The sequence below is a fragment of the Notolepis coatsorum genome (assembly GCF_963971535.1).
Source record: "Notolepis coatsorum genome assembly, chromosome: 5".
Taxonomy (NCBI): domain Eukaryota; kingdom Metazoa; phylum Chordata; class Actinopteri; order Aulopiformes; family Paralepididae; genus Notolepis; species Notolepis coatsorum.
This window is the reverse complement of record NC_140169.1, coordinates 29,005,585-29,018,457: the sequence shown is the minus strand read 5'-3', so window position 1 is coordinate 29,018,457 and position 12,873 is coordinate 29,005,585. Positions and strand designations below refer to the sequence as shown.

Genomic DNA, 12,873 nt, shown 5'->3' with positions numbered 1-12,873 from the left:
CCATAGTAGTATAGTTTAGTATAGTATAATATAGTACAGTATAGTACAGCATAGTATAGTACAGTACAGTACACTACAGTACAGTACATTATATTATAGTACAGTACAGTATATTATATACAGTAGCGTACATTATAGTATAGTACAGTATAGTATAGTAAGTACAGTATATTATAGTACAGTACAGTACCGTATAGTATATTATAGTACAGTATAATAGTACAGTATAGTATAGTATACTATACTACATTACAATATAGTACAGTACAGTATAGTATACTAAGAAAGCTGTTGTCTTAATGGTACTAAGCTGCATTACAAGATCATCTATTGATACGTTTATGAACTCACCACTTGTTTGAAGAAGCTGACCACCACATATGGATCAATGAGAGCAGTGTTGTCTCCCATGAAGGCTTTGGTGACGTTGGCCATGATGCCAGAGTTGTTGAGAGGCAGGCCTTCTGCCCGGTACACCTTCATATAGAACCGAGCCCAGGGCCGCTCAGAGGGAAAGCCCTCTGGTAACAGCAGGCTCCTAGTGAGAGACAAATGATTAGGAGGTTATTCCATCTATCAGGTTCCTGGTGAGAGAAGGAACACAGAAATATAGATTATTTTAGGAGGTTATTTCATCTAGCATGTTCCTGGTGAGAGAAGGAAGACAGAAAGATAGAATATCAGGAGGTTATTCCACCAGGCTGTGGATCCCCCTGAAGGCAGAATGTGGATAGTGAAAAGGTTCTGATGTCACCCTAGATGTAGCATGTCGAAAACAATATACAGTAATGTCTCACATTATGGTTCAGTTCTGCCTATTTTATTTGACAGAGAGACAGAGAGACAGAGAGATAGACAGACAGACAGACAGACAGACAGACAGACAGACAGACAGACAGACAGACAGACAGACAGACAGACAGACAGACAGACAGACAGACAGACAGACAGACAGACAGACAGACAGACAGACAGACAGACAGACAGACAGACAGACAGACAGAACGAATGACCAACAGACAGACAGACAGACAGAACGAATGACCATCAGACAGACCGACCGACCGACAGAACGAACTACCAACAGACCGACCGACCGAACAAACAAACGAACGAACGAACGAACGAACGAACGAACGAACGAACGAACGAACGAACGAACGAACATAGTCTTACTTGTCGATCTGTTCCTCTGGATCACTAGCTTTCTCTCCAGGCTTCACTGTATCTCCTTTCCCAGAGACGCTGATGTCACACTTCACATAACCTTTGACCCCTGTGGTGGGGTCAGCAGGGTTAGTCAACACCGCCCACTTATTGGTGAACTGGTGACCTGGAGGAGGGAGGAGAGTTAGAGAAATTCTGGTCTTGTTTGTTTTGTTCAACTAATGTTAAGTAAACGCAGGGTTCTAACTTGTTGCTAAGCAACATGATGAGAACAGTTTGAGAGGTTCAGCCCCAGTTAACTACTTTATTAATGGAGCCTTCATATGGTGTAGAGATCATCCTAGGGCTCTCAATGTCAGGGAGGTGTGAGGGGTATTAGGAGGTAAGGTAAGGAAGTGTGAGGGGTATTAGGAGGTAAGGTAATGAGGTGTGGGTGTATTGAGGTAGGGAGGTGTGGGGGTATTAGGGAGTAAGATAGGGAGGTGTGGGGGTATTGGGAGTAAGATAGGGAGGTGTGGTATCAGGTAGGGAGGTGTGAGGGTATTACTGTAGCTTATCAGGTAGGGAGGTGTAGGGGTATTAGCAGTACTCGAGTTGTGAAAAAAAACCAGGGGGGATGGTCAGGGCTGCAGATCTCATGACAAGTTTGGGGGGGACGCAGAGTAGGGGGGTCCGGGGGCATCGTCCCCTGGTAGAATTTGTTTATGATTTAAATATGCAAATTAAGCTTTTAGGAGTATTTTGAAACTAGAATTACAGAGCGGGAATAGATACACTACTCTTTTTTTTTAACAGGGTTTTTTTATTTGAAAATTTCGTTTTAACAGGCGGTCCCACATGGGCCAAAAGAAAATAAAAATAAAATAAGGCCCTCCCTCCCTCCCTCCCTCCCCCCACACCTATACCAGACAAAATCATTCTAAAATATCTTAGATCGTTTATTAATCATTGTTTTTCCTTTGAGCTTTTAAATCACCCGACAACAGTCACATATCTCTTGCATTCTGCAGATAGAGAAGAAGAAAAGTAAGAACATAATAGAAAAAATAAATAATAACAAGCTGAGAGAGCAGGAAGGCCAATCAGATCGCCTCTGTCACATTATCCGCTTCCATACCCTCAAAGAAAGTTAGGAAAGGATCCCAAATATTGTGGAATTTTTCGGTACAACCTCTGATAGTATACCTGATCTTCTCCAGTTTAATATGATACATGACCTCTCTCATCCAGTGGCCGTAGACAGGTGAACCTGGGTCCTTCCATTTGAACAGTATCAGCCTTCTGGCCAAAAGTGAACAGAAGGCCAGCATTCTAGATTCCCACCATCTAAAGTGGATGTCCGCTGGGGCCACTCCGAATAATGCAATATATGGTGATGGCTCCACTTCCTTTCCAAATATCTTAGAGAAGGTGTCAAAGATGGTCTGCCAGTAGGTGTGCAACTTTGGGCACGTACAGAACATGTGGAGCAGAGTGGCTGGAGCCTGTCTGCAGCGGTCGCATAGAGGGTCTATGTCGGGATATATCTGTCTTTAGATCAATGCAGTCGGTGTACAATTTTAAATTGGATAACCGCATGTTTAAGGCAAATGGAAGAGGAGAAAATCCCCTATATTATCTTGTCCCATGTGACCTCTGTGATTGATTCACCTAAGTCAGTCTCCAATCTGCCCCTGAGGAGATCTAAAGGTGTCGAGTTGCTTCTATTAAGTAGTTCATAAATTCTGCTTATAGCCTGTTTCTGGATCAGTTTACAGTTCAAGATTGAGTCTAAAAGGGAGGCAGGAGGACACACTGGGTAGCAGCCCGAGTTCGAAGTTACGAAGCTCCGGAGTTGCAAGTATCTATAGAAGTGTGACCTAGGGATCTTGTATTTCTGTACTAGCTGTTCAAAGGAGGCAAAGTTGCCATCTATATAGAGGTCAGACAGCGTAATCACTCCACTCCCAACCCAACTGTCAAAGGCCTTATCCATCGTTGATGGGACAAACATGTGATTTCTTGTGATCGGAGCAGCCAGTGATAGTTCCCTGAGGGAGAAGGTTCTTCTAAATTGGTTCCACACTTTTATCGAGTGGATGACAACTGGGTTCGAGGTAAAGCTAGATATGGGCTGTGTGAACGGGAGCTTAGCACATAACAAGGCAGATAGGGAGGTGGATTTAACCGAGGCTCTCTCCAGTACTGTCCACCAGGGGGCTGTGTCCCCCCCCCTTACCCAAGGCCAGATTAAGACTTCAGAGGCCCCTGGGCCAGATTCTTGTGGAGGCCCCCCCACACACACGTGCACGCACGCACAGTGGCGTTTTTATATGTCACTTTAAAAAATATATAGAATACCGTAATTCCTCTAATAGTAACCCCGGCTTGTATTTGTTTCAACTGTAGTGGATACCAGGCTTGTATTAGGAGGAGGCATGTATAAGAGAGAGGCCTATATTTCTAATTTTCGTATCTCTTTTATTCTTTTTACTGAATGAATTAATGAAAACTTTATTTAACAGATTGCAGAATGGGTACAATACAGTACGGCTCAATACACACAATTGTTAAGGCAGGGGATGCAGACCCGAGAAAGACGTTTGTCTTGTTTACATCAGGGTCCCCCATATAGACATTTATGACATACACAACATACATTTATGGCATAGGGACATATAGGTATTTAGTACTAGTACTAGTGTGTAGTGTGGAGGCCCCTAGTCGCATTATTTCTAAACCTAGCCGCATTTCTGGCAAGACGCTTTCTGATTGGCCGATGCCTGTTTCTACACTGGTTAAGCTTAGGCACTCTTTCGAAGTTGGTTAAGGTTAGAGTTTGTCTTAGAGCGTGACGGGCTGACGGCAAGTTCTTTCGACGGTTAAGCTTAGGCACTCTTTCGAATTTGGTTAAGGTTAGAGTTTGTCTTAGAGCATGGCGATAGAACGCCAGGTAGTTTGCAGGCTGTTTGACGAGGAAATGGGCAAAGACACAGCTCGTCACGCGATTGGGCAAACATGTCAGTGGCCAATCAGAGAGCGTCAGTCAGTGCCAATCATTCAGTGTCACAGTATGACATCGATCTCCAAAATAAGAAGACAAAAAAAATATAAAATGTGGGGTGACGAGGGGCCTCCAAAAATGTTTAAAATAAAAGTTAAAACAAAATAAACAAATATTTGGGGCCTCTAGTGACGAGGGGCCTCCAAAAGAAAATAAAATAAAAGTAAAAATAATAATAATAATAATTTGGGGCCTCTAGTGACGAGGGGCCTCCAAAAGGCCTCTAGTGACGAGTGGCCCAAAAAAATAAAAAAAAAAATAAAATAAATAAATAAAAAAAAAAAATATATATATATATATATTTTTTTGGAGGCCCCTCATCACTCGAGGCCCACGGGCCCGGTCGTTAATCCGGCCCTGCCCTTACCCAGTATAATAACGATCTTATGTTTGCTGCCCAGTAGTAGTAAATAAAGTTAAGCGCCATCCCACCCATTACGCGGGGTCTCTGCAGCATAGATCTTTTGATCCGGGGCGGTTTTTTGTTCCAGATAAAGGAAGATATCTGGTTGTTTATCTTGGAGAAGAATGTTTTGGTCAGAAAGACTGGAAGACTCTGAAATACATATAGAGATTTCGGCAATACATTCATCTTTATTGTGTTGATTCTCCCACCCAGGGATAGCGACAGGGGGTCCCAACCAATGTTCCCTCTAATTATTTTTTCGGTCTGAGCAAACACTCAAACCTCCTGAGCAGACATCAGCAACTACTGAGCAACATACGTCACCTGCCGATTAACCGGTTAGTTGATAAGCGGCGGTTTGTAAAAAATCTGAGAATCTTAATTTGCCTTAATGTCTAACATAAAATATATACATTTTGCTGATACACAGATAAATAATACAAAAAGGCATATTATATTCCTTAATCAAATATTTATTTGACCATTGATTGACGATACAGAGCATAGTCCTTACTTTGGCGGCGGCGGTGTGAGTCGTGTCACTAACTTTTGTCTTTTTAGGAGGCTGACTCGTCATTATTTTATTACGTGAATTATAATGCGACTTCAAGGGTGACCATATTGTGATTTTTTTAAAAGAGGACACTCTGCCTTCAGCCTCAAGATACTTAATCAAAGTTTACTCAAAGATGCCTTATCATTATAATATATTTAAAGTATACCTCCTCTGTATGGATATAAAATTATTGTTTATATTATTTTATATAACAAAATAATATCTCTCTATAACCAAAGTTACTCAATGCTGTATTATGCCTAAAGTAATCTATCTGACAAATCTCAAGAAAATAACTAAATCAACCTATGACAAAATAATATATATTTTCAAGTCTTATTGGACAAAATAAATAACAAGAAAAATATGATGTAATGTTCTAAATAATACCTCTTCTGTATTAGAAAATCCAGCTTTAAAAAATATATCTTTATCTTTTCAATGTAATGTAAATTATAAAACAGTAACCTCACAAAGTTACTAATTTAAAAGTGCACTATGCAGTTTCAGATTTGTTGCAATTAGTGTACTAAACTAATTTATTACACACATAATCCTTATGATTGTATCATAAGCATCTTATCAAACCAAAACATCATTTTGAGGCATCAAAATAGTTTTCAATTATTTTCTTTCTCTCTGTATAGCTGCATTCTTCAATCAATTTGGTCAACTTTGCCATCAAACTCTCGCCTCGCACTGCTTTGTTTGTAATGTTTTGCTGTGTCCATGAGAGCTTTGAGATCGCCAGCACCTTTATTAGACACATAAACATATGGTCAAGCTTTGCACACGTTGCACTCCGCTTCCAATTAGTCTCGACCGGGATGATAAATTGGAAATTTTCTCTGCAGTTCATCTGTAATGTACATTTTCACGTTTGTATTGTGAGGAGCCAGCAATGCTGGTCGGATCTGTCCACTTCCTCATCTGTTGTGTGTGTCTGTGTGAGTGTGCAGTAGCGCTGCCCACAAAGCACTGAAAGCGAGGCTTCTCTTGGTAACGTCACACGCAACAGGTTACCGTTAGGGATGTCCCGATCAAATTGTTTTGCTCCCGATCCGATCCCGATCATGTGATTTTGAGTATCTACCGATACCGATCTTTCCCGATCCGATCAAAAAAATTTAATAAATAAATAAAAATAATATATATATTTCTTTTTTATCCCAATTTCTCACATTACATTCACCCTGAATGTTAATGTTATCCAGGTGAAAAGTTAACTTCATTCAAGCGAGGCATTGCAATCCTTGACATAAATCATTTGATGTATAATTAAATCAAAGGAAATGCGTTTGGGTCTGAGAGTGTGGCTGGTCTGCCGTTCTGCAGCTGGATACTATTTGTTTGTTTTGGCAAAATTCTTCTGCTCTGTGTGACAATAAATAAATGAATGATGATATGCAATTTAAAACCAAAACTAAGGCCTCAGTATGAGTTTAAGACGTGAACATGGTCATGTTTGTTGAATAAAAAAAAATTGTAATTTTTTTTTTTTGCAACCGATTTCAGATGTGGGCGGGAGCGTTTTGCCATGTGCGCGCGCGCGCACGGGCGCACCTTAGGGGGAACATTGGTCCCAACGTTCAATATCTCTCGCCAGGTTAGACAGTAAAGGTTGATAGTTAGCCATATATAGGTCCTTATGTTCATGCATGATCCATATCCCGAGGTACTTGAACTTTTTAGGGCAAATTTTAAACGGGAATGTGCTCAGAGGTATCCGATCCGCCGAGGTGCCGACGGGCATCAGTTCGCTTTTTTGAATGTTGATTTTGTATCCGGATATTTTGCCGAAGTCCGCAAGTAGGGTCATCAACCGAGGAAGACTCGTTTGGGGTTGTGATATATACAACAACATGTCGTCCGCATAGAGCAAGACTTTATGCTCCGAGCCCGCGCGCATGATCCCCTTGATATCGGTGTTCTGCCTCAGAGCCAGCGCAAGGGGCTCCATTGTGATCGCGAAAAGGAGTGGAGATAAAGGACATCCCTGTCTCGTACCCCTATGGAGTTCAAAGTAGGTGGATAGATTGTTGTTGGTGCGAACGGCAGCCATCGGAGACGTATATAGAATTTTAATCCAAGCTATGAGTTTAGGGCCAAACCAAACCTCTCCAGAGCGTGAAAAAGATAGTTCCACTCCACCCGATCAAGCGCTTTTTCCGCATCAAGGGAGAGGACCACCTCAGGTGTTCCGGGTGGAGAGGGGCTATACAGGATATTTAGGAGGTGTCTGATATTAAAGAAAGAGTACCGATTCTTGATGAAGCCTGTTTGGTCCGGCGAGATAATTGAGGGGAGAACCCCCTCCAGACGACGGGCCAGAATCTTGACATCGGCGTTAAGGAGGGAAATTGGACGGAATGAGCCGCATTCCAGTGGGTTCTTGTCTTTCTTAAGGATTAAGGAGATAACCGCTTGGCGCATGGTCGGAGGAAGAGAATTTGTTGAGAATGATTCATCAAATACGGCTAGCAGCAGCGGGGACAGCTGGGTTGAGAATTTTTTGTAGAAGTCTGTAGGGTAGCCGTCTGGCCCCGGGGACTTGCCACTCTGCATAGATCTAATCACTGACGTAATCTCCGCAACCGTAAGTTCCTCCTCCAGATCTGCGGCCCTCTCTGGGTCGACTGTCGGGCCGCAGAGGGTCCTATAGAAATCGTCTATCGTGGAGGGCCCCACTTGCGAGTCCGAGGTGTATAACGATATAACGATGGTAGAAAGTTTTAAAGCTTTTATTAATTTTAAGGTTGTCAGTGGCTTTTGAGCCCCGCTCGTTGTTGATAGTGGGGATGGACTGGTTGGCAGTTCTTTGTCGCAGCTGATGGGCAAGTATCCGTCCGGCCTTCTCCCCATATTCATAGTACCCCTGTCGCGTTTTAGTAATGAGGTACTCAGCCTGTCGCGTTGACAGGAGGTCAAACTCAGTTCGCAGCGATATACGTTTTTTCAACGTGTCGGTTGATGGCGAGTGGCTATGTAGTCTATCTAGCTCCAAAATCTCGTCCGTCAGTTGCTTAAGGCATGCCGTGTTTATCTTCTTTTGGTTGGCGCAATATGAAATCACCTGTCCCCTTAAGTACGCCTTCAGTGATTCCCAAATGGTTAAAGAAGACATTCCCAGAGTCTTATTAATGTCGGGAAATAATGTAATTTCCGAGGTGATGAAGCTTGTGAAGGCTTCCTCCGACAGGAGCAACGGGTTGAGTCTCCACTGGCGGTGGCCGAGCCATGTATTCGGGATACTCATTTTCATAACTAAGGGACCATGGTCTGAGATAACTATCACTCCGTATTCGCATTTGGTTACGAGGGGAAGGAATCTCTTATCCAGGAGAACGCTGTCTATGCGCAAGAAGGTATTATGGACCGGGGAAAAAAAGGAGTATCCTCTGGATGTAGGATTACGAAACCGCCACACGTCAGCTACCCCATATGATTTAAGAAAGCGCCGGATTGCGCGGGCCGAGCTGGACTGGGGGGCCTTTCTGTGCGAGCTACGGTCCAGCACCGGGGAGAGTGTACAATTTATGTCGCCGCCAAGGATGAGATGGTGCGAGGTCATATCCGGTAGGCGAGAAAAAAGACTGGTGAAGAACGAAGGGTTGTCCCAGTTTGGTGCGTAGATATTAGCCAGAATGACCGGAAATTAATGCAGTTTCCCCACCACTATAATATAGCGCCCTGCAGGGTCAGCCTCTACACTTGACATAGTAAATGGCGTGTTTTTATCTATCAAAATGGCTGCTCCTCTGGCCCTCGTGTGGAAGTTGGAGTGATACATCTGTCCCGCCCACCCCCCCCCCCCTCAGCCGAGCATGGTCCGCAGTTTTTAAGTGTGTCTCCTGTAAAAACGATATGTCTACATTGAGTTGTTTTAAATGTGTAAGTATCTTCTTACGCTTTACTGGGTGGTTGAGTGATTTAACATTCCAACTCACGAAATTGACAGAGCACCCTTCCAGCCCCATGGTATCACCCGTGTCGATCATAGTAGATGAGAGAGGCCATGCACCTGGAACCTAGAGAGAGCTCAGCACAACTGCAGGTGAAAAGCAAAACAGACGTCTGATCAGTTAAGCATGTTGAATGTACAAGTCCGGTAACCCCCCCCCCCCCCCCCCCCCCCCGACACCTATAAAAAACAAGGTGCCCAAAATACCCTTCAGAAACGAATCCACACATAATGTGCTTGTGTTGGAGGTGCTCTACCTATGGAGCCAGCCGCTCAGGCCCCCGTCGAGCCCCTTAGGTAAAAGAATGTGTCTATGTGGTCTGTTGATATAGGATCAGAGATTTGCTGGGTGTTGTCTGTTGTATAGCTTAATAACAACCAGTGGTAAATTCTTGAAACTGAGTAGGTGGATCATTACACTAGATTGTTAATTAGCATATTTTACAGTGGCCTTTTAGCAAGCAGTAACCCGTTGGGGACAAGATGGCACATCATTCACAACATCTGTACGGTACAGATATAACACACAAATATCCGAGTATCTCCCCTTTCTGATCGAAAAAGTTTATAGTGATGTGCAGAGCAAACAGCATCTCAAGAATCCTTTATTCTTCTTTTCTAAAGAATGCTAGCATTGTGTGTGCCAAAGGTAGCCTACCCGACCTCACCCGCTGCTGCGTGTACAATGTTCTTTCTGACGTAGCTCATTGCTTCACTTGCATCGATGAACTCTTTATCTTTTCCCTTGTGCGTGATGCGAAGTCAGGCTGGAAAAGAATGCCGTACCGGGTGTCCTCACGACCGCGTAGTAGCTTCCTTACCTCCGTAAATGCAGCCCTGGCTTTCGGGACGCTTGTGGTATAGTCGGGGAAGATTGCAATAGTCATTTTGTTGATCTGTATTGGAGCCTGGGCGCGCGCCCGGCTCAAAACCTCGACACAGTCCTGGTAGTAGTGGAGTTTAGCCACGATAGCACGAGGCTTCCCGTCCGTCCTCTTTGGCCCCAGTGTTCTGTGCGAGCGGTCTACCAGCACTTCATTATCCATTTGTAGCACGTCTCTCAGTAGTTTTGAGACCGACGCAGTGGAATTCAAGCCATCCATCTCAGCCACCCCAATTATCCTCACGTTGCACCTCCTCAATCTTCCTTCCATGTCCTCACACTTCCCTCTGAGACCCGCCACCTCTGATTTTAAGTCTTCGACTGTGGTTTGTAGCGTTACCACCTCGTCCGACCACCTCGAGAGACCACCCTCCACGTCTTTAACTGTAGCCTCCATTTTGTTCATATCCACACGCAGTGCCGCTACACAGCTTCGCATTTCCTCATTCATCACTTTCAAATAATTTCTGATAAGGTCGAACTCTTTGGAAAGTGCACCTTTCAATTCCGATTGTATTATCTCTGCGAGTTCCGATTTCAGCACGAGGAGAATCTCAATTTTTAAGGATGTGGTATCCACGCCGGACATCTTTGGCGCTGTGGACGGTGGTGGCTTGGAACTGGAAGTCGAGGCTTTTTCAAGCCTTCTTGGAGTCGAGACGTATTTGTATTTGCGTAGGTTTGATGCCATCTGTCCGTGTAAACAATGACCATTGGTTTGAACAAATGTACCCTGAGTAAGATTCACAAAGTTTTGTAAATCCTTAAGCTTATTAAATTAAGATAAAATAAAAATAAGTAGAGGCTCGACGGGAGCTCGAACAAACAGCGTATTACTCCATTGCTCGCCTAGCCACGCCCTAGATACACTACTCTTGATAGCACATATTATTGGGGGGGACAATTCATATTTTTCCAAATTTGGGGGGGGACATACATACTGTTATGTCTATGCCTCATTTCGGGTTTATTTTTCCCCTTCCTGATACAGTGTTGTCAGGTGCAGACTGCTCCGCGAGCCAACTGCGCTGGAGCAGATCAGGAGCAAACTGCACACATTAGGGCGTGTCTGCGCTAGTATCTCATCCGCTCAATGTCCTTTGTGGATAGCTCGCAAAGACGGAGCAGATACCGCGCACTAAACTCACACAGTTAAGGGTGCAATTAGCATCGCACAATCCATTCTTTGTGGATTCTGCCCTGAATGTGGAAATAGCAGTTCTATATCATACTAGCTTCCGCTCAGCGTCATTCTGCACATATCTCACTTCGTGCATATGCACTGAATAAAATCTCACAATGTACCTTTACATACCAACATTCGTCTGGCCACACCCCTATCCGCTACCTTCATAAGCAGGTGTGTGGCCCTACACTCGCCTCCTTCTTCACTTTCACCACAAGAAAGTGCGTGTATACCAATCACTTGACAAGGGTATTAAGCTGAAGAAAGTTACGTGTTTACATTTTTTCTTGCTTTTTTCTTTCTCTCATACTTTTACAAAGAAAAAAGCTAAGTCATAATGTTTACCTCGGAGGGTCGCGCTAGCAACGTTACCCTTCACCAGCGGTTCTTCATTTCCTCCTCTGCCGTACGTCTTGGAGTGGGGTTGACGCCACTGTCGTGGACGGCATCCACGCCCGGTAGGCGTCCGGTGGGTAGTTTGCCTCTCCAAGGAGCTGGTGCACCAGTGCCGTCTCCTGTGAGATGGCCTGGTTCCTGCTCTGGTTCCTTTGCCGCCGGAGAGTCGTCCGCTGTTGGGCGGCCGGCTCCTCTGGTGGCGGAGGATTTGAGACGCAAGCTTTTTGCGTCTGCTCGCTCCCGTCGTAAGATGGTGGCTTGTAGACGCGAACGGCCTGGTTTTGGGGAGTTGCTAGAGCCGGATGAGGATGCGTCTGCTTCTCCGTGGCCGATGGAAACTGAGGACTACATGGTAGAGGCAGACGGGTTCTTGTTTGACGCCCCGGTGGAGACATGTCCGCCTCCCGTCCAGGTTACACTGGCGGGGGGTGATAGGTCTCCTTGGGGTCCCTCGTACGCTGATGTTGGGTTAGAACCTCCGACTCAGCGGCGGGATGCCCTGCTATCAGCCACATCGGAACGTGGCTCTGCGATGTCCAGTAGTCTGCCGCATGTGAGGGATGCGAGCTCGGTGGGGGAAAGTGTGCAGGGGGAACTGCGTGCTTTGTTCCCCGAGCTCATGGCGGCGGCGGCAGTCACAAACAGCGTGCCGCTGCCGCAGCCACTGCCTGTTCCTGTCTCTGATGATCTCATAGGTCATCTATGGCAACGTCGTCCTGTGAGAGAGACAGGCGTTGTCTGCCCATTTTTCCCCTCGATGGAGGCCTACGTCCGTCAGGGACAGGTGGTCTCCCACATCACGGGCCCCACCCCCGCCTACGTGTGAGTCACAAGGGTGGTGGGTTTGGTAAAAGGTATGAAGGAGGGGGTGCCTCGGCTTACTAGGCCGATGGCAGCTCTCCTTTGTCCTGAGGTGGTGTGGGAGCCTTTACGGAAGCCGGTTCCCCACGGGAAATCTGCGAGGCGGTTGGCTTACTGGAGTGACCAGTCATTCATCTCGCGACTCAATCTCTGGCTGCCATGTCTAACATCGCGCAGCTGGCGAGATTCATGTCCGGGATAATGACGGGCGGTACGGAGCTGACCGAAGTGCAACGTGATCAGCTCGCCCAGGCAGCAGGAGCCATCCTGCATCTGATCCAGCTGCAGGCCGTCGCCGCTGGGAAAGTATGCGCCCTGGCCACTCTAGCCCAGCGCCACCTTTGGCTGGAGCAGGCGCGTGTGCCGGAGAGGAAGAGGACTCCACTTCTGACGGCACCCCTCTCCGATGTTGGG

General features: G+C 45.4%; 1 protein-coding gene across 1 annotated transcript in view; it reads right to left on the bottom strand.

Annotated features, from left to right (window-relative positions):
- The window catches only part of fer1l6 (fer-1 like family member 6), a 270,095-nt gene that overhangs the window by 246,910 nt on the left and 10,312 nt on the right, over positions 1-12,873 (bottom strand). Inside the window, 2 exon segments of the mRNA XM_084314053.1 lie at positions 352-538; positions 1,177-1,333. Of these exon segments, the coding sequence (XP_084170179.1) occupies positions 352-538; positions 1,177-1,333 (344 nt within the window).